This window comes from Haemaphysalis longicornis, unplaced genomic scaffold (assembly GCF_048455015.1).
Source record: "Haemaphysalis longicornis isolate Haplotype H1 unplaced genomic scaffold, Haemaphysalis longicornis Haplotype H1 scaffold_2, whole genome shotgun sequence".
NCBI classification, from domain to species: Eukaryota; Metazoa; Arthropoda; class Arachnida; order Ixodida; family Ixodidae; genus Haemaphysalis; species Haemaphysalis longicornis.
Window position 1 is genome coordinate 13,389,677 of NW_027526295.1, and position 22,477 is coordinate 13,412,153.

At 50.8% G+C, this 22,477-nt stretch overlaps 1 protein-coding gene across 1 annotated transcript in view; it reads right to left on the reverse strand.

The window, feature by feature from the left end:
• Positions 1–22,477, reverse strand: part of LOC144167833 (neprilysin-3-like) — a 193,218-nt gene that overhangs the window by 89,697 nt on the left and 81,044 nt on the right. Inside the window, exons 5-6 of the mRNA XM_077696993.1 lie at positions 13,867–13,874; positions 4,371–4,531 (exon numbers count right to left, since the gene is read on the reverse strand). Of these exons, the coding sequence (XP_077553119.1) occupies positions 4,371–4,531; positions 13,867–13,874 (169 nt within the window). The remainder of the gene's footprint in view (positions 1–4,370; positions 4,532–13,866; positions 13,875–22,477) is intronic.

The following is a 22,477-nucleotide window of genomic DNA, read 5'->3' on the forward strand; positions in this document are numbered from 1 at the left end:
TCCGACAACTCCACGTGAAGAGGAGCTTGTTTTATTCTTAAATCATTTGTTGATTCGGGAAGTCAAAGAACACCACTTATTGGACCTCACCCGCACGGCCGAGGGTGCAGGGGTATAAAAGTAAGGCAGTTTAATATTTATTTTGGCTAACTCGGCACTGGGCTGCAATCCAGCTTACTGGCCTGCCGTGCCAGATAAGCACACATCGAGCACGCCACGCCTGCTCGATGGATGTGGCCAACTAAATGCGGACACAGGGAACGCGCCGCGGCTATAGAAATGTGTCTAACATTCATGTATTGAGGTCTACAAGAGTAATGCAAGTACGTTTAATTAGATCAGTATCATTTGTGCGGGTACCGCGGCATGTTCCTACGACATGTCTCTTTAGGTTCGCATCGTAAAAGCAGCTATGCCCCGATGTGACTACTTTCGTTCCAGGAAATAAAATGGAGGTGGCGCCACTGTATGCAGTGGCGCCACTGTGTAGATTGGCGCCACCGCCGTCACTGTATACAGTGGCAGAGTATGGCACCTGGCCTATATGCTAGGCCTATCTAGTAGCGCTGAGGCTAGGTGCCGCACTCTACCTTCCGCGCGGGTAGTGCGCCTACTGTAATGGAGTCTGGCGCTCCTGCCGCGCAATCTCGTGTGGTGTGCAACTCGGCGATTAAGAGGCTGCGGTAACGCGACCGACAGAGCCGACCGAGCAGCCAGTGCAGCGGCAGAAGATCACCACCACGAAGAAAATCGGAACAGCAGCAGCAGCGGAGAAGGCGCGCATGCGCGTAGAGAAACCGGCAGGGACAGGCTGAGGCGTCAGCGAGAGCAGGCGACGCTGGAGAAGCAAGGCGTGCGTTGACGGACAATACCCAGTGGAACTCCGATACTGGCGCATTCATGACATCACAAGCACTGTGTAGCTGCTTCCGATATTTTTTTTTCAACCGGGGCCGCTGCCGCAACTGCTAGAGGGTCTTATCGTAATCGATCTAATAAGCATAGCTCGCTCATGGGCCTGTTGGTACTCACTATTTCAAAATGGACACCACGTGAAAACAGTGAAGAAGAGAGGCGCGCAGCACACGCTCTGAAAAACCATGCATATAGCGCGGTTTATGATACAGGAAAACATGCGTAAAAAGGGAATAAATACCTTTTTATCAGCCAAATGTTCAAAGCAGTACGGTGACTCTCATCTGCCGCCCGCCGATACATCTGAAGTGTACTACTTGCACGAAATCGGTTTTTTTAAAATCCTTATCGAAAGCTCTCTAACTCAAATGCTTTTCTTCGAGCTGATTGCGAAAGCCTAACAAACTGCACACCCTCCCCGTGCGAATACCGCGTGAAGAGCGCGAAGACTAGCACCAGAACGAACGCGAGGTTGCAACCAAGCAACCTGTAAACAACCTGAAGGTGGCATTCGTTGAAAAGTTTAGCTGTGAATTTCTTCGCTTGGCAACACTGGAAACGGCCGCAGACATGGGCGATGCGCCACGGACATGGCGCGGCTTGGGCCACTGCGCCCGCACGCCGAAGATAAAAAAAAAACACCGGCGTGCGTCGTCTGCTTCGTTTCAACCCGATTCTCAACGGTGGGGTCAACAGAGATGTTATTAATCGCGCTCACATTGGACTCGAGGCATTACTTTGCGCTCGGTGAGGTAGAGTTTGTAACGTGCAACACAGTCATGTGCTTAGCACGGACAAGTACCTCCATTCCGCGGAGCCCGACGTAGCGAGTGATGGCGCGCTCACACGGTTGCCTGCATGCGTGCCTCGCCAGTGAATACAAGCAATAGGCAACCGCCCGCTTTCCAATGAAAGTGCGCCCGCCTCTTAGACGACGAAGTGTTCATAATCGATTCAGGTTACCTTCTGAGGCATGTTTTTGCCTTGGGATGCTTGCAGTCTACACGATGGTACGGACAGCTGGGTTTGTTGGAAACAGGTGGCACCAGCCGCGCGCGCGCCATGTCATTTACACGCACCAACTGGGGCAACCGACCTAATCTGCAGCGACGAAGATGATAGCTTCTACGAGGCGTTGAACTCGGCGTTGAATTGGGTTGAACTGGGTTGGACTGGGCGTTTAATCGGCGTTGAACTGGGTGAAGCTCAGCACCCTGTGAGCGGGAGAGACTAACGCAAAAACGGAAGAGAAGGCAGCAGAACGCTTAGGGAGAACACGGCGTCCAAGTAACCTAGGTGGCCGACTGGCTGCCTTTTCCAAGCTAAACAATTTGAGGTATATACGGTAAACCCAAATTTATTCACCCTATGCCACAGTACACCTGTTGTTCGCGGTCCATGGTGAGGTAAGGAGCAGTCAGGGGCGGATCCAGGTTTTTTCTGAGGAGGTGGTCAGCTTCCATCAGTGATGATGATGATGTACGTGATGAGGATAGTGGCAGAATAGTAGCCTTTTTATTCGCCAAAATTTTCGGAAACCAAAAACTCAAGGATTTAAAAATCATCAGCTAGGCTTTTTCTACTGCCTGCGAGGGGCCATATTCTTGGGTGTAAAAACTCTAAACTTGGGGGAGGGGGGGAAGGTGTCAGGTTATCCGGACTCCCCTCTGGGTCCGCAAATGAGAGCGGTCATCACAGGATGGCGAGGAGCATATGTAGATTGACATGAAAATAGTAAAAGGGGCGCGGAACTTGCAATCTCCAAATCACCGTGCGCATAAGTTTAAATTAATGTCTATTAACAAGTTCCTCCTCTTAACCAGAGAGGAGAGTAATTTAGAGGGCCTCACGACAAGCTAAGCTGAGCACAGAACCAGCAGGGGCTGTAGGGGGGTTAGTATCTGGAAACAAAGGGGTAAATGTGTCCAAACCGGAGGAGCAAATAGACTTGGGGGAGCTGTTAAAGTTAGCAGAAGGAAGAACAATGAAACCTTGTGCCTAAAATATAGGAAATGTTGAAGAAATATTGAACGGATGTACGGTCTTAAGGGCACGGAGGAACAAGACTGTTCTTGGCTGTAATACAATATCTGCCCCTCGAGGAGAAACTGCTACCATAACCACAAAGGACAAAATTGTAGAAGTTCAGGAATTGTTTGATGGAAATTTGAATTTGTACTCCAATTATTCTAGGGGAGTATATACTGGACGGAATTCCTTGGCTCGCAAGATTCCAGCAGTCATTGAACACAAGGCGATGGCTGTTCCCATTGTGAGGTTCCCGTTGTGTACGGTGTTTAGCTTGAGAACGGGGCAGAGGCATGGGCAAAAATGATAACCTGTAGCCTTTCAGTCTTGGCTGGCGTTATCGCAATCTGCTCAAGGCGGAGCCGCTATGGAAGCACAGAACAAAAGCGAGGAGCTCTTCGCCGGTCTTGAGTGTCTAGTACGCGTAATCATGCGAACGGCAATAAACTCAGCAGTGCGATATCTCCGAGTATGGATTCGCTAGTAGAATTCTGCCAAATGAAACTGCGTGGAAACACAATTGCGTCCAACTTATCAATGCAAACATGCCTGCATACTGCAGCTACTAAAAAGGTAAATAGATTTTATTGTATAAAGCCACCTACACCAATAATTACCACCTAATTGTTTGTCTTCCTCGGCGCCAAACCTCACTGTAAAGGTGATCTTCACGTAAATCTAAGCGCTTAATTTAAAAAAAAACATGTTAACTTAATTTTGATCAGCTTGTATACTTAAATTCATACACTTATGGTGACGACTTATGGGCTTGGAAGCACAGCATCGATGGGTGGCGCTCACGATCCTCGGTTTTTTGTGCAAATGTGCAACTTTTATAACATTCTTGCTAAGTGTACTGGTTCTCGGGCTGTGCTTGTGCTGCGGGGCCACAGTGTTTTCTTGACATGTGGCTTGCCGACCATGTGGAGTCAAACCCAGGTCCTCCTCAGCTCTTCCCCTCCCCTCCCTTCCCCTACTCTCCCGACGTGCTCTGTGCGTTGAAAAAGCTGCGGTCAGGACAGACAGCAATGCTGGATCAACTCGAGTCCATTCGTACAGCATTGGCAAACCACACACGCAAAGAAATATTTGGTGCCTTGAATTGGATTGGAAAAAGCTTAATCTGAATACGCTCCCATCGCAACTGAAAACACAAATTGGAACCACTGAGTCTGCAGCGCAAGATTGCGTTCCTTAGAGTTGTCCCTCGCCTGCGCGTATAGATGACGCTGAAAATACACCAAGGAGTTCCAACCTGCTCTTCTAATCTGGATGAGGAACACAAGTTCCTTCCTTGTTATGAAGGGACGCTGGGTTAGGGTAGGGTGTTTCGTCCATAAAATCACTGGGTTATCACGGTTTTTCTATTTAACGACCTCACAAGGCACGGCAGATCGGAAAGCTGCCAAAAGGAAAGCTGTACTTACCCAAACGGTCTGTGCCGCCGAAGGCTTGCTGGAAGCAACGGAGGCTCAGTTTGGCCATGCGCCGGTGAGCCGCACCGACCTGCTCATGCTGGCCGTCGAAGTCCTCGATGAGCAACTTCTTAAAGAAGGACAGGTAGACGCTGATCGTGAGACTTGTGAAGCTGTTAGTCTACGGGAGAGAAAGATGAAGGGCGTAATTTTAATGACCGGCGGTCCAACCAATTTGGGAATGGAGCACGCGATTGCCCATCCGAGCCTTCCTCATCAAAAGAAAAATCACGCCATATCCACGGAATGAATGATGATAAGTGGGGCGAATCTCAAGAGGGGGAGATCATCGGTAACCGTAACTCTCCTGTGAAAGTTCGCCAAATTCATCATTAAGAAAGACGTAAGACTGTGTGCGTACATTGTACAAATCAACTTTTATTTTCGGAGTCAATGCTCCCAGGCCCAGACCTGGTGAAAGACCCCGCGCCATTGAGGACTACCCCGCACCTCCACCACAATTTGTCACGTAGGATGGGACACAACGGTAAAGAAATAACTTTTATTTAGGGCGAACTTGTGCCCGAACAAGACGAGCGGAAACGAACAAAGGTCCTTGCGTCTCGTTCGATCTCCGAGAACGACTGCCTGCGTTCGTTGTGTGATCTCTTGCGTGATCTCCCCCTCGCAGTGCACGTGCGCTCGCACCTCCGTTGGCGAACACGGACAAGCTCGCGCTCCCGGTGCCGAGTTTGCGCTGCCAGTTGCAGCCGGTTCTTGCGCGTGCAACGCGGCCCACTTTGCGACATCTCCGAAAGCATGCGGCGGTCACGTACCACGAGACACAAGGGATGGACAGACCCATGGCTTTAGGAGCTTCGCCCCTAAAAAACTTAACAATCGTTTGTGCACCTGCAGGATTATTGAATGAAAAATACTCATGGTATAGCGAAGCTGTAATTTGGGCTAGTTGGTTATTAGTTGACCATGCTAATTGGCCATGCGCCGGTGAGCCGCACCGAGCTGCTCATTCTGGCCTTCGAAGTCCTCGATGAGAAACATCTTGAATGAAAAAAAATCGCGCCAATCCACCCCGTGAATGTGGTTGGAAAGCAAAGCTGTAAACGGCACCCTTAACGATTACTCATGCGACGTCACTTAAAATCCCTCACATCGCTCTACAAATAGTAAAACCAGATAGAAGTGAAATGCACTTAATCACACCATTTATTACTTCAAAGAGGTATTCTTGGTAAGGTTAAATCAATGCATGATGCATGAACGGTGTTTGGTTGAGTTGTATTGATGTAGCACAAGAGTGGAAACTTTTTGTTATAAAATCAAAGTAAGCTCCAACCCGGTGTTAGACGATCTGACTTCTCCGTCTCTGTGCCGCGGACGGAGGCGACGAGACTTGCGGCTGAGAAGGAGGAGGAAGAAATACTTCTGTTCAGATTTCTGAACGGCCCAGAGTGCAGCCCTGGGGAGTGATTCCTTCTTCTGTGGGGCCCATATGCAGTCCGCGCGGCCTGTGTACTGTCCACCCGCTGAAGCTGGGTAGGTAGAGAGGGCCTGGAGAGCAGCATATCCCATTGGTCTTGTTGGGTAGTTGACGGAAAGAGAGGAGGGTGCTCAAGGCTAAAGTCGCACACCCAGATTACGGGGCGGAGTATTCCTACTTCTGAGAAAAATTTACATTCAGCGTCGAAGCAATTCGCATGCATTACGTGAAGACGCGTAAGCTGTGGAGCCGCAGCGTAGTTTGTTGTTCTCTGGAAAGGTCAGGGTAAGGCGAAGGTGCGGTCTGTCTCAGATGGCGATAATGCTGGATTTTCTCCAAGGACGTGACAAGTGGGTGACTGTCCTCGTGCAGCTCCGTAGCACGGGAGGTAAAAGCGCAGGCTTGTTGGGTGGGCGTATTTGTTGCCCTCCATTGAAGCGTGAGGCGGTGTCCAGATGAGCTGAATGGAACCGTTTGGGGAGTGGTTTTTCAGCACGCACAGTGCAGGTCAGGACACCCAACCCAACTGGTAATTCCAGTTGGCTTGCTGGGAATCGGTGACTACCCTCCGAACCCCTGGTTCAGTGAGAGCCAAGGTGGTGGCTGCCTCTTCTGCTGCCGTCATTTGTTGAGTCCTAAGCGAGGTACACGCAAGGAGGTTGGTTCTGGAGGTAGCCACGATGATGGCGTGTTGCTGCCCTCGATGTTTGGAGAAGTCTGTGTAGATAACTGCATGAGCCCCACCGAGGGTGGTGTTTAGCGCTTGAGCCCGTGCTTTTCGTTGACCCTCGTCATGTGAGGGGTTCATATGTCTAAGCAAAGGGAGCATCTTTAGTTTTAGTCGCCAAGAGTCTGGGAGTACGTCAAGCGGAGTGACATTCTGGGCTGCCCAGCCAATCTGGTGAAGCATGCGGTTACCCACCGCAGTTCTGAGCCGGACCTTCTGGTTAGAAAGATGGCCTTCTATCAGCTCTTCCACCGTGTTGTGGAGCCCGTGCTAAGCAGCCTCAGTGTGGACGCACTCATGAGAAGACCAATGGCCTGCTCAACCGCCTTTCTAATCATTATATAAAGCATCTCTACGTCTTCCTCGTCGAGAAGAAGATAGGGGTTTGTCGTAAGTAACTCTCGAGAGTTCAAAAGCTTCAATTAATCGAGAGGTACCGGATTCTTTTAGGCCTCGCTTCTTGGTGGCAACTCGCCTGATCATGTGTATGATTAGATTAATGTTGTTTTTGAGGCGCTGCAAGGAGACGTCACTCTTGGTGTTGGCCTGGAAATGTAGGCCCAGGATCTTGATGCTGGGGTTTGGAGTAATGGCCTGGTCATCAAGGAGTATTTGAATGTATTTCTTGATTTGGCGTGAGGGCGGACGACAAGGAGCTGTGATTTTTACGTGAACACTTGAGGCCACAGGCTTTAGCACATTGGCGTACATTGGCGTAGTGAAATTCCATGGATTGGTGTGAGCTTCCTTTAATTTTTGTAACTCTTAGCACATGAGCAAGGTGCGCACAGGGCCGCTAGATGGGCGTGAGGGGTCGTGTGACGCTTTCACGTGGCATTCAGCGAGAAGGCAGGGGGTAAACCCGTAGATGTGCTTGGCTAGTACACCATTTGTCTTCCCGTGTTCGCGTGGGCTCGTAGCTAAATCGGTAAGACAACGGGCTCTCGCTTTGTTAGTCTATTGGTTCCAGGTTCGATTCCCAGCGGTGCCAGTGAATTCTTTTATTTGTTCGCTGGAGTTTTCTGGTGACACCAACGGTCGCGAAAGAACCCTTGGGGGGTAGAGGTAGAAAGCTTTGCTTTAAAATACTCATGGTATAGCGAAGCTGCAATTTGAGCTAGTTGGCCATGCGCCGGTGAGCCGCACCGAGCTGCTCATGCTGGCCTTACATTAGAAGCAGCGAGCACATAAACAGTTGCCGATTATCACTGGTAATATTAAAGCAAAGCTTTTTACCTCTACCCCAAGGGTTCTTTCGCGACCGTTGGTGTCATCAGAAAACTCCCGCGAACAAATAAAAGAATTTACTGGCCCCGCCAGGAATCGAACCTGGAACTAATAGAGCAACGAAGCGAGAGCCCGTTGTCCTACCGATTTAGCTACAAGCCCCCACGGAAACGGGGAAGACAGGTGGTGCACTCACCAGCACATCTTCAGGTTTACCCCTTAATTCTCGCTGACCACCACGTGATAGAGTCACGTAATCTCTCGCGCCGCAATGCGCTCCGCCCACGGCACGTCTAGCAGCCCTTTGTGAGGCTTGCGCGTGTGCTTGTATTTATTTATTTATTTATTTATTAGAATACCCTCAGGGCCCGTAGGACATTACAGAGGGGTGGGTACAACATTTCATAACACACAAAGGAATAAAGACAAGGAAATAAAGAAAAAAAAGAAACAAGTGTCAGAAGCGGAAATTACGAAGGCAACATAAATCAACTGAAAATGAAGAATGCATTTGTAGTAAGAACTCAAGCATATAAACGACAAAGATAGATAATGGAAAGCGCATATAGTTACAAAAATTGCTGAGTAATTGCAGCCTTGAACAACAAAGTGTCTGTTATTGTTACAACGGAAGAGGGAAGGTGGTTCCAATCGGCACATGTTTTCGGTAAGAAGGCTGCTGAAAAGAATTTCATGCGGCAAAACGGAATGGCAACCTTATGCTGGTGATCAATGCGTGATGAGTGGTACGATGGGTGTGAAATGATGTCTCGCGCCATTGATGGGTTGTAAAAAAATATCTTACGAAAAAAATGAAATCGCGCCAGTTTCCTCCGGACAGTTAAATTGGGTAGGTCAAGGTTAGATTTCATTTCTGATATGCTAGCAGTACGGGAATAATTAGAACAAATGAACCGAGCTGAGTGGTTCTGAACAGATTCTAACGCGTTGATTAGATTGTACTGCGCGGGATCCCATATAGCGGACGCGTACTCGAGCTTTGGGCGAATTAGTGATCGGTATAGTAGGATTTTAAGGGACAGCGGAGCGCGAGAAAAAATTCGGCGCAAGTATCCCAGCGTTCGGTTAGCGTTATTACAGATGTAGGTAACATGCGTCTGCCAAGACAGGTTGTTGGTAATGTAAACGCCGAGGTACTTATATGAAGAGACATGCTTGAGGGGGACTGCGTTAATTCTGTAAGTACAAACGGGAGAAATAGATCGCCGGGTTATTGACATGCACTTAGATTTGTTTGAGTTGGGTGTCATAAGCCATTTATTGCAAGGTTGAGACAGTGTCAAGGTCTGCCTGTAGGAGTTGGTTACCTGATTCGTTGGTTATTTCGCGGTAAAGGACGGAATCGTCTGCAAATAGCCTTATAGAGGAGTTAATACTGTCGGGGAGATCATTAATATATATAAGGAAAAGTAAAGGCCCTAAAACGGAACCTTGCGGTACGCCAGATGTTACTTTAGAAAGAGGTGAGTTATAGTCATTAGTTGTTACAAACTGAGTGCGATTAGTCCGAAAGCATTCAATCCATTTAAGAATGTTCGGGTCAATGTTTAATGCACTAATTTTCAGGTGGAGTAATTGGTAAAGTACTGTGTCGAAAGCTTTTTGAAAGTCAAGAAAATGCAATGCACAAGTGAGCCGCAATCTGAAGCTGATGCTATGTCATTAGTAAAATGTTGGGTTTCGCATGAGTAACTTTTTCGGAATCCGTGCTGGTAGCGAGTAAAAAAGGAGTTTGATTCTAGGAATGAGACAAGGTTGGAGTTAATTATATGTTCTAACGTTTTACAAGGAACACTGGTTAGGGAAATTGGTCTGTCATTGAGAGGAGACTGTGTGTTACCAGACTTGTGCAGAGGGACCACCCTCCCCACTTTCCAGTCAAGCGGCAAAGTGGAGCTCTGAATAGATTGCGAAAAGATTAGGGACAAATAAATTGATGAATACAATGCAGTATTTTTTAGAAACTTTGTTTTGGTTACATCAACGCCAGAAGAAGAGGATAACTTAAGGTTGTGAATTAAATGTTGCACTCCAACGGCATCAAAGCTCACAGGATACATAGGTAAAAAAACACGACTAGGCATTTGTGGCAACGCAGATGCAGAACAATTCGAAAAATAAGTAACAAAAAATCATTTAATGCAATGCAACAGTCTTCACAGCGAACTGGCTGGCCGTCTGAGTTCGTAAGTGAAATGTCTTTCTTTTCTCTAGGTTTAACAGTTTTCCAAAACTTAGAAGGGTTGGTTGCAAGAATTGAGGGAAGGGTATTGTTAAGAAAAACGCGCTTGGCTTCCTTGATAGCTGCTCTGTATTCGGAAAGGACGGGTTTGTACACGTGCCAACGGGTGAACGAGTTAGTCTGCTTTGCCTGACGGAACAACCGTTTCTTTTTATTCCGAATTTTTTTTAAATCAGTTGAGAACCAAGGGGAGCGTTAGCGACCCTTGATAACGTATGTGAGAATGTATCGCGTGATTAAAGATTCAACTTTCATTCTGAACAAGTTCCAGTTTTCTTGAACAGTGCGATCAAAGAAGCCATGAGCAAAGCTCTCAAAATGCGATTCGAGTTCCCTGTCGATTGAGTCATAATCGCCGCGTGAGTAGTCTCTTATTGTTTTTCGATTGTTTGACCGACGCCTTAAAATACCTGTAAGATTGAAGTGCACGAAACAGTGCTCACTTATGCCTGGGATATATAAAATAGAATGCACAAGGTCTGGTACAGTGGTGAGAATCAGATCAAGAACATTTGATGAAGTAGAGCCCATTTTTGTTGGCTGCGTTACGAGTTGGGTGACGTTAAAGTCTTCGCACAGTTCCACGACGTGTAAAATGTCGGCTGAGGTTGTGCTTGACGAAGAACAAGGAAGTGACCAGTTTATTTTCGGGTAGTTAAAATCGCCTAGGAGCAGAACAGGTGCATGCGGGTGCCTTTTGACAATATCATTCAAAACATCATGCAGTCGCTCGCAAAACACTGGTGTCGCACTCGGAAGGCGGTAACCGCCATAAATTATGGCATTTTGATAGTTTGACATGGATGGAAACACAAACAAATTCTAAAGGTGATGCTATTACTACTAGGCTAGAAACTATATAATCAGCTACGGCTATAAGGACACCACCTCCTGGCGATTCGTCTCGATCACATCTGTAAATGGTATAATTATTTGCACAATCGAACAACTCTAAACTTGCAATGTTAGGGGTAAGCCAGGTTTCCGTTAACACCACAACATCAGCGGCGCAGTCATCAAAAATTGAAGATAATGCATCGCGTTTGTTAAGAACACTTCGTACGTTAGAATATAAAAATGAGTAGTTACGATAAGTGGTCGAGGGGTGCACTCTGTTAGGATGAAACCGTATCTTCGTCGGCATGCGTAGTGGAGGACCAAGCCTCTGATAGTTTCTGCGCATATGTATGCAGCTCACAAACGCTGTCTGTCACCGTAGAGTACACAAAGCACTTATTGTTGATGCACAGCTTATGGTACTTGACGGTATAGTTCTCACCACTCGCCTTGCCGAATTCAAAAAGCTTTTTGCGCGCGCTTCTTGTTGCGCGGCTGAAATCCTCACTGATTGATGCATTAGACTCGCGAAAACTACTTCTAGACTGCAGTATGCTTTCTCGGAACTTGAAAGAAGCAAATTTTGCGATCACTGGTCGAGATTTGCCAACTACGAATCTGCCTAGCCTGTGCGCGCTGGATATGCGGTCGTCGCTGCTTCTCAAGTTTAGCTTCAGAGCTTCATTGAGGATCTGGCAAACTTTTTCTTCTGATAGCGCCCACGTTTCCGAAGCGAAATCTTCTATTCCATAAAAAATCAACTTTTCTCTGCCAGAACGATCTTCAAATTCGTCAAGACGCTTGTTAACCGAAAGTACCTCTGGTACCTGTTGACGATTCGGTTCGCTGTCTGAGACCCGTACACATTCCTCAACGGCGCATAATCTGACTGCATTTTACTAGCGAAAAATAGACGCGGACGAAGAAGACGTACACAGGACACTCGCTAGTCCTAGCGAGTGTCCTGTGTACTTCTTCTTCGTCCGCGTCTATTTTTCGCTAGTAAAATGCAGTCAGATAACCATCTAGCCCAACTTTATGCCTTAACGGCGCATAATCGGTTGTCTAATTCTGCCACTTTTAGATGCGACGCTGAGAGCATCTCTTCACGGCGGCCCTGTCCTTCTTGCGTGCGTCCGTTGTTGTTGTCCGCAAGGCTGCGTCTATCCTCCACTCTCCCCCCTCCTCTCCGATAGCGAACACTCTCTCGCGAGGGGCATTGGATAGAATTCGATTGGATTGGCTTGACTTGGATTGGATCGGATTGGATTTGGATTGGATTCGATTAAAGTGGATTGTGTTGCGTCATAGCCGCGGCAGACGCACTGGCACTGGCGCGTGCCCAGGTGAGAGCGAACACCCTCTCTCAACATCTGCGGGTGTGCGGCCCAGCGCTCTCTCACTCCGCCGGTGGGCGGCGCTGCGCGCGGTGCTGCGCATGTGCAGTACTCTCCCTCTCTCCGCGGTCTCCTCTCCTTCGGGCGTGCTGCGCATATTACCGGTATGCCGCTCTCCGGCGGCCTTTCGGTCGGCGGTTGCTCTCCGCTTGCGCTTGAACCCCCCTCAGCGTCGCATCACACCAGGGTTCCCGCGAGGGAAGGTGGGCGTACTATTTTGTTCAACAGACACTCACGCCTCCCTAACTTCGCTAATGGATTCCATAAGTTCTTTAAGGAAGCCCACAGCAACGCATGGCATCTCACTTCTCTTATGCCAATGTGACCTCCAGTGTTCATGCAAAAAAATCACAGCGCTTTTTTGTCCGCCCTCACGCCGAACGGAACATCAAATAACACATTCAATCACTACTTGATGGCCAGGTCATCATTCCAAGCCCCAGCATCAATATCTCGGGCCTACATCTCTAGGGCAACACCAGGAGTGACGTATCCTTGCAGCGCCTCAAACACGGTATCAATCAAATCATACACATGATCAGGCGAGTTGCCACCAAGAAGCGAGGCCTCAAGGAATCCGATACCTTTCCTTTAAGTCAAGCATTTGTCCTCTCGAGAATCACTTACATCAACTCCTGTCTTCTTCTCGGCAAGGAGGACATAAAGATGCTTTGTATAATTATTAGAAAGGCGGCCGAGAAGGCCATTGGTCTTCTCATGAGTGCGTCAACAAAGAATCTGCTTAGCCCGGGTCCGCAACACGCTGGAAGTGCTGATAGAGGGGCATCTTTCTAGCCAGAAGCTTCGACTGATCAGAACTGCGGCGGGTCGCCGCATCCTTCACCATATATCTTGGCAACAAGAACTAAAGGTGCTCCCTTTGCTGATAAACATGAACCCCTCACACAACGAGGGCCGCCGAAAAGCACGGGCTCAAGCGCTCAACACCACCCTCGGTGGTTATCACGCAGTTATCGACACAGGCGCCTTCCAACATCGAGGGCAGCAGTACGCCATCATTGTGGCTACCTCCAGAACCAACCTCCTTGCGTGTGCCTCACTCAAGGCCGAAGACATGACGGCAGCAGAAGAGGCAGCCATCGCCTTGGCTCTCACTCAACCAGGGGTTCGGAAGGTAGTCATCGATTCCCAACAAGCCTACCAGAATTACCTGTAGGGTTGAATTTCCCGACCGGCACTGCGTCTGCTGAAAGACCACTCCCCAAATGGTTCCATTCAGCTACCTGGGCACCCGCTCACTCTTCCATGGAGGGCAACGAAGACGCCCACGAACAAGCGTGCGCTTTTGCCCCCATGCTATGGAGCTGCACCAGGACAGTCACCCGGTTGTCTTGTTCAGAGACATAACCCAGCATTATCGCTTCCTTTCGAGAGAACAACAAACTACCCTACGGCTCATACAATCCGCGCGTTCCCATTCCAGATGCGTCTTTACTTAATACACCCGAATCACTATGCGAAGCTGAATGTAAATTTTGTGAGACGTAGGAACAATCCGCCACATAAGCGGGGTGTGCGACTTTAGCCCTGATCACCCTCCTCTCTCTCTCCGTCAAATGCCCAACAAAAGCAATGGGCGATGCTGCTGTCCAGCCCCCCTCTGCGGACCCTGCTTCACCTGGTGGACAAAGCACAGGCAGCGCGGACTGCAATGGCCTCCAGTAAAGAAGGAACCACTCCTGTAAGAATACATCTTCTGTCGTTGTAGATTCTTTTTATTTTACGCACAAGAAGCACTTCTTTGGTTCGTTCCTTAAACTGTTTATTCGCACTTCTCGTTGGAAGCCAATTCGAGCAGTCGCCGGAGCGATGCTTGTCCGTGGGCCCATCCGAGTCGTTCTCGTTTCTTTATGCTTCGCGGTCACCAAGCGGCGGGCCGCTCCCTCGCTTCCCCGAATTCTGCGAGAGGCCCCCTCCCTCCAGTCGTGGGGTCCCGTTACGGCCAGAGGCGCCTCTTAATGGCTGTTCCTTTTCTGCGCCCGGCCGTTCTGCCCCCCCCCCCCTCTGTTCTCTCTCTCTCCACGACTGCACAGAAGGTCTGCGGACAGTTCTAACACAACCCCCCCCCCCCGGAATGAGACAGGCCTCATTCTAGGCTATGTTATTTCCAAAGGGAACAGGAGCTGAACCGGTCGCCTCACTGTTTTTCCCTGCGGCACCCTGACCTCACAAGAGCGGATTTTGCCGTCTCGGCCGGGAAACGCTGCTGTCACGATTCTGGTCTTCCACAGCAGCCGCGGGCGGTCCTCCCGTATTAACACCACGTAGCCGACCCCAGGTACCCCTCCTTTCGTTTTCTTCGAGGCGTAGGCCGAACGAAGCTGCCCCAAGTACTCTTTTCGCCACACATTCCAGAACAGATGCAGGATCTGCTTTCGTTTCTGCCAGAGCAGTCGGAGCGAGGTCGCAGAGCTTTCCACGAATTTTTCATCGTGCAGTGGCAGTGTGGTTAGGCGTCTTCCGGCCAAGAAGCTGGCCAAGAAGCCGGCCAAGAAGTAGCTCCGGGAATCGGGGTGTTGCAGGGCCTTCCAAAGATTGCCCATGTATCTAGAGGCGCGTTTGAAAGTCAAAGCATTGTCCGAGTAAACTACTCGGCATAACCCCCTGCGTGACACGAAGCGGCGAAAGGCATGGATGAAAGTTTCCGTGCTCATGTCCGTAACGAGTTCCAAATGCACTGCACGCGTCACGGCACAGGTAAACAGCACTACATACACTTTCTCCATCTTGTCCTTCTCGTTCACAAAAAGGGGGCTGGCAAAGTCAATGCCGACAACTTCAAAGGGCTCTGCTTTGGTGGTCCGTTCGGGGGAAAGGAGTGGGAAGCACTGTACCGCCGGCACACAGCACAAGATCCCACCACACTTTTCACTAGTTGGCGTCCACGCACAATCCAGTATCGTTCGCGCAGCTGCACGAGTGTGTCTCTGGCGCCCGCGTGTAGGAGTTGCAAATGTGCTCGATTTACCAGCAGGACTGTGTATCGGTGCTCCTTGGGCATCACGATCGGGTGGCGCTCATCCCTCGTCTTGTTCGCAGAGCAGAGTCGGCTGCGTATTCTGAGCAGGCCATTTCCGTCTGCAAACAAGTTGAAGTCCTTCAATGAAGAGTCGTTTGAAAGCTTCATATGCTATGTCATGCGACAAAAGGCCGTTTGTTGAGCTTTCTTCAGCCAATACTCTTCGGCTAGTTCAATCTCGGCGGCCGTCAATTGACCGGACGTCTTTTCCTTGCTTCGCAGGTTATGCAGAAAGCGCATAGCCCAACCCGTCACGCGATTCACCTTTGTCGCCTAACTCAGACGCGTAAACTTCAGGAGATCGGGTTGTTCCTCGCAAGTCGTTGTCGGTACATTCACTTCCCTTTTCGTTTCCAACTCTTAAGCCATGAAACTAGACGGACGCTCCTCGGACGGCCATACTTCCTCCTGCTGTCTTATCTATGATGGACCATGCCACAACATGTCGCTCGATTTTAGGCTAGCCGCGGTCATGCCCCTCGTCATGAGATCGGCTGGATTACTTTTGCCTGGGCAATGCCGCCACTGTGCGACGTCCGTGTTTTGTTGGATCTCTGCGACCCGGTTCTTTACGAACTCCTCCCACCTTGTCGCGTCACCTCGTATCCAGTGAAGGGTGATCATCGAGTCCGTCCACAAGTGATCGCTGTCGATATGAAGCTTGAGACTTGACCCAATGAATTGGCAAAGTCTAGATGCCATCAATGCTCCCATCAGCTCCAGCCTTGCCAATGTGATGGGCTTCACTGGTGCCACGCGGCATTTGGCCATGATCAGGGTGCGGGTTCGTACTTCTGTGCTGCTGTCTGTGCACAGGTATGCAGCTATTATACGCTATTGTACGCCTTCTCGCTAGCGTCGCAAAACACGTGTAGTGTGCGGTGCACAGGGTTCCCTCCGATATTTTCCTCGTACGTTCGGGGAATGCTCATCTCACTGAGCACCACTTCGTCCATTCGTTCAGTAGATGGTCGGGTAAGGGGTCATCCCATGCGATGTTTGCCTTCCAAATTTCGTGGAAGAGTGTTTTTGCCCTCACTATGATAGTTGACAGGAAACCAAGTGGGTCGTACAGCCGAGCGCTTGTCTGTAGGACGAAGCGTTTCGTGTTTCTTTGCTCCGCAAAAAATTCGATGACAGGATCTGGAGCAAAGGTTAGGAGGCCTTCGTTAGGTAACCATGTAAGGCCGAGAACCTTTAGCAGGTTGGCGGGTTGACCAAGAGGTACTTCGTTGAGGCTGTCCTGCGCGAAACGTTCTCTCATTGGGCTGCTGTTAGACCCCCACTTGTGCAGGCGCATCGATGGTGCAGCGAAATTGCGGTTAACCTCGCCGTACACCTTTACCGCTTCCTCTTCGCTGGAGGCGCCGCACAGCACGTCATCGACGTAGACGCAGTTTTTCAGCATCTTCGCTGTTTCTGGGTATTGCTGCTCCATTTTCTCAAGGTGGCACTGCAGCGTTGCGGCCAAAAGGAAAGGGCTTGACGTTGTCCCGAAAGGCACTCGAGTCATCCTGAATGCAGCGATTTCCGGCAAGGGCTTGCCATTTTCGGGCTTCCGAGCAAACCACAAAAATCTAAGCGCATCGCGGTCTCCAGGGGCGACACTTATCTGCAGAAACGCCTTTTCCGCATCAGCGACGAGTGCGACTGGGTGGCTTCGGAAATTTAGTAGCAGGCGCACGAGGTATGGATTTAGATTTGGTCCACTGTCCAAGTTTTCGTTCAGCGAGTTTGCGTCCGTACTGTGCGATGGCGCGTTCAACACGATTCTAAGCTTGGTTGTCGTGCTTTTGTCTCGGAGAACCGGTTGGTACGGCATGTAATAAGTACGCTGATTGCCGTCGTGTGTATCAGTGGGTGCTCCCTCTGCTACGCCATCGTCAATCATTCGCCGCATCTCGGTGTCGTACCTTTCAATGAGTTCCGGGGCCCTGTTGAGCTTTTTTGCCAGAGAACCAAAATCGTTTCTCTCCTACCGTGATGTTGTCCGCCAGCTCTGCGACAGCCGTCCACGGTAGCTGCACCTGATAGCGGCCGTTAACTGTCTCAAGGTTGTTCTTGAATTCGTCCTTAACATGTGTCACAAACTGCAGGCCAGGCCCTCCATTTTATATGTTCGGGCGGCCGACATGACGGCCTCCCGGACGGAGTCGGCTATTTTGCGCCTGGCTGAGGAATTTTGGGCCCCCCTTCGGCTTTGTGCTCACGTTCTTTGTTTCGCCCTGCCAGCTCTGAGGACAATGCGGGCTGCAACATTCCAGCGGACGTGCAGATGCGAGGGGTGTCGTCACGATCGCTGGCTCGGACGCGCGCTTGCAATCGTGGCGAATGGGCGAGGGCCCCAGGAAGGGGAAAAGAGGAACAATGGGAAGACGTCAGAGCAGGACTTCAGCGGCCGGGAAAGATTATTTAAGGGAGCGCACGCGGTCGCTTGAGGCAGTCGGCTGGAGATTCGTGAACGTTCTACGCGGGGAAGAGTCCGGGGGTGACGCGCTTTAGCGGAAGTTCATCGGTAGGCTCGCGACGGATCGGTCCACGCCTCGGCTCGGCGCTCGAGTTCGCCCGTCGCCGCGGTTCCCATGGCCGACCAGCTTCTGCACCCCGGAGCCCCGAAACACGTAAGCCGCTGCCCGGCGAGGTCGGCTCCACCCCGTCGTGACTTTCCGTCGGTGAACCGGCGTGTTCTCCTTTCCTCGTAGGGCCTTTCTTTCGCCGCGCCTCGCCTTTATAATTTTTTTGTTGCCTCGGATTGAGATAGCCGCATTCCTCCGGGTTTGTTTCTTCCGGCATCGCTTGCAGTTAACGGGTTGAGAGTTTTTTCTGTGGGTTTGTGTCTTGTTTATAGTAGTGTGTTTTGAGGGTAATGATGTTGGAGGGCATCTTTCTCGCCGTGTACAGCTTGCAGAGCTGCTAGATTTCTTTTATAGTAAGTGCTGTCTCGAGGCTTAAACAAGTGTTTGCCTCTAGAGTGTTATGCGGGTTGTGTACTTGTTAGTATTTTTTTTGGTAGTTGCGTTGTCGAGGTTTAAACATGTGTTTGCCTCTAGAGTGTTTCGCGTGTCGCGTGCGGCTGTCTGAGTTAAAGTTCGAGATCGAAGGTTAAGGCGTAGGCCACGGTGGGTCGAGTGGCGTCATAGTGGCCACCCTGCGTATTTGGGTTTTTTTGTTGTGTCACTACGTAGTTAGCGCTGTGCGCTACCCTCCCAGCGCGCGCGTGCCCTTAGTGTACGGCCGATTAGTGCCTGCGGGCACGAGGCCGGTGGCAGTGTGAAGGTTTTGTTTTTCTCTCCTTGTGTCGGGCGGTGCCCTGTAATCTTTTTGTGTGTGCAGTAAACCTATATAGTTCAAAACGTAGTCGAGCATCTCCGTTGTGAATTTATTCACCGCAGCAATCTCGGCACACGTGAAAACTCACGGGCCGGCCACGCTGCTAAAATATAAATAATAATAAATATTTTTATTTTTCTTAGAGGAACAAAATACATGACGGGTCAGCCCAAGCCTGACAGGCTTGTCGGGCTGTACTCGGCAGCCAGTGTCAGGACACTATAAAATACTGCAGGGGTAAAAGAAGCAAGAAAAGAAAAGAAAAGGGAGAGGGAAAAGAAACGGTAGTGCAATGAAACTAAAAAAAAATCAAGGAAGTAAGCAATATGTGATGCATACATACAATAAGGCATAGGGTTACGCAACTTCAGAGAAGTTTTTTTCTTAAATACATTTTCAGAGCGCTTTTAGATGAAATGGAGTAAATAGCAGTGGGCATAGAAGTAAATATATCGGGAACATAATAACTGCGTACAAAACGTCCAAATCGCGTATAACATCGGGGCGTGATAAATAACTGTTGTCTCGCGCCCTTCTTTGGTGTTTGCAAGCGGACGCAATTATCCTGGGGAGGAGTTTGTGACAACCTGACAGTTCGACGGGTTTTGTGTTGTTTCCGACACACCGACGCCCTCTAGCTCCCAAAACTGCCTCAAAATTATTGCTGTTTCTTGGTCGGCTACTGTCGTACGTAGGACGACCGCGTGGGCACAGTTTACCAGCTGACATGTTGTCGAAGTCTGACCCTGAACTGCCTAACCGAATCTTGTCTCTACTGCCATGAGTTTGTTTTGCAGCTTTCTTACAGAGCCCGTAATGCACTCCCAATAATAATCAAAGCCAACAAGGATTCCGGTGCTCGCGTTCGTTAGCATTGTTGTATCGTCACCCAGTGGGCAGCGAAGTTCTTCTAGCGACTTGCGAATTTCGTCGTCAGGTCAGGGAATTTGTTGCTCGCGGATTGGGGTGTTTCAAGCGCCTCAATTACCCGTGCCGTGTTTGCATTATGCCTGCTGATAAGGCGAACCTCAACCACCCGGAATGTTCGTGCGTCGCTCTGCCCTTCAAACACTCCAATCGAGAGTTTCTCCTTGCGGAGCGGCCGACAGCCGAGTCTCTGAGACAGCTCCTCCGTAATAAACGATCGTTGGATGCCGCTGTCGAAAAGAATTCTTGTGATACTCTTTTTGCTCTGTCCACTCCTCCACGCTGTCACAGTCGGCATGAGTAAGGAGAGGCATTGGGTTGTGTTCTCGGATGCATGCAGAGAGATGGGAGTGTTAAACACCTCCTTCACCTTCGTTTCTTCGCCATGCGCATGCATTTTCCTCAAGAACTCCGGGTCGCACATCGTCGTTGCGTGCCGTCGTTTGCAAGCTTTGCATTCGATGCTTGCGCTACAACGCCTTACAAGGTGTCCGCGCTTGGTGCAGCGGAAATACATGCCTTTCGATGTTAGGATGGTCTTCTTTTCCCTCGGGTCTATTTTTGCGTTGCAGTCGGGAGTGTCGTGGGCCTTCGATTGACAACGTAGGCAATGTGTGTCGGACGGCGTCCCGTGCAAGGCCGCTACCATTGGGGTTCTAGGGTTGTCTGATGCCGCGTGATGCTTGCGAGAAGGAGGCGGTGGCTAACCGTGGTTGTCGTCGGGTCGGCTTTCCGCGGCCCTCTCGCGGCTCTCCAGCTCTCGTCGGTAGAAGTGGAGGAGAGATCGGAGTGGAGACCCTTGAAAAGACATTGATGCAGCCGGTTGATGTAGAGTCGTCGTTCGTTGATGCTGCACTGCTACTCCTGTCACTATCCACGGCCTGCCGGCGGTGATAATCCAATATCATGTCCGCTGGAAGCACACGCAGCAGCCCGGGGTAGAGCATTGCGCTGTACGACTCGCCTGCCACACCCAACGACTTGAGTCCTCGCATGTGCACCTGTAGCCTGTCGTAAAGACACTGCAGCGCGGGCACATTATTTGACGACGTCAACGGCTGCGCGTCGATGAGGCCTTGCATGTGCTCTTGTATCAACGCCGCTGGGCTGCCGAAACGCTGCTGTAGAAGATCGACGGCGTCGCTGTAGCACTGGGCAGTCGCTGGGAGTCCTGCAATAGCAGCAGCAGCATCTCCGGTGAGCAGGGACCTCAGGTAGTGGAATCTGTCGCTTGCAGTCAAGTCCACATTCTTGTGCGCTGATTGTTCGAATTGTTCCCAAAACGGTTGCCAATCTTTCCGCTTGCCGTCAAACCGAATGAGTTCTAATTTTCGCAGCTTCGTTTTTGGGGCTGAAGTTTTCTGCGGTTGAGGCTCGTTGCTGCTCGTGCTTGGAGTATGTGACTGACCAGAAAGACACTGCGTCTCGATCTTGTGCTTGAGCCTGCCCAAGGAATTGGAGATTTTGTCCGAATATTCCAAGATCTGCTCGAACTCTTCGTCAGCGTCCTCATCCGTCAGCCACCGTTCGATCGCCGCGTCCACTTCAGACAGCTTGACGCTGGTCGTTTCAAGGCGCTGCAGCATCACCTTCAATGCTTCGACGGTCGGCTCAGCGCTGGCCACAAGGCATTCGTCGATTTCTTTAACGATGCGGGTTACCTGTGATCGGACGGCCTGTCGTTTCTTTCGTTGAATCTCCATATCAGTGCTTGAAGTGGAGTCGATGGGGTCCGGTCAATGTGGTAATCCGTTCCCGGGTTTTGGCACCAAAATTGTAAGTGTGACAAATGTTTTGGCACCAAATTTGTAAGTGTGACAAGTGTGTGGCGCCCCCCATCCCTGATATTCGTTGGCCGCTAAGTTCAGTGGCCCCACCAGGTTCGGTGGGCAACATTGTGTGTGGCCGGGCAATAAACACCGCCGAGCACGGCTGATCGGGGGTCAGTCACCGTCACCACCAGCACGCTGCAGGTCGTCTCTCGGCAGGAGGGTACCCCTACCCTCCCAGGTTCACGAACGCGGAGCTAAATCGTGACACTGGTGACGAGGGAAGAAGCCCACGGAGCGGCCGAAGCCACCATGAACGCCGCCACCGAGAACGCCGAGACACCGCCCCCCAAGCCAGCCGCCATTACGCCATGCCGCTTTACGGGAGGCTCGAGCCGTTCGAGGGTAATGGGTCCGCCTGGCCGGTCTACGAGGAACAAGTCGGCGTGTTTTTCCGGCCTAACGACACACCCGAGGCAAAACAGCGCGACATCTTCCTGGCCAGCTGCGGGACCCGCGTCTTCGCTCTCCTGCTCGACCTGCTCAAGCCGGCCAGGCCGCACGAGAAGTCGCTGGGTGAGCTGCTCGCGACGCTACGCTCGCACTACAGCCCGGCTCCGTCGACGCAAATGGAGCGTTTTCGCTTCAACAACGGCAGCCGCCGAGACGGAGAGACGCTCGGGCAGTTCGTCGCAGCGCTGCGAGGGTTGGCAAGCGGCTGCGTCTTCTGGGAGCAGCTGGATTCGCTGCTCCGGGACCGTTTCGTCTGCTGCATCAACGACCCCGCTATGCAGACGCGACTCCTGGAGCTTCCCGACCCCTCGCTGGACGACGCCGTGAAGGCAGCGCTGGCGATGGAGGCTGCGGCCAAGGACGCGGGTGAGATAGCGCGTGCGGCCGGCTCACCGTCGACGGAGGCGGCGGTGAACAAGATGGCGACACGGCTAGGCAGGTGCGTTCGCTGCGGTGGTGACCACCCCCCTTCACACTGCCAGTTCGCGCAAGCGGAGTGCTTTGCGTGCGGAAGAACTGGGCACATTGCCCGGGCGTGCCGAGGGTGGACGACGGCGGACGGACGGAAGCAGCAGCCGGCGTCGAGCA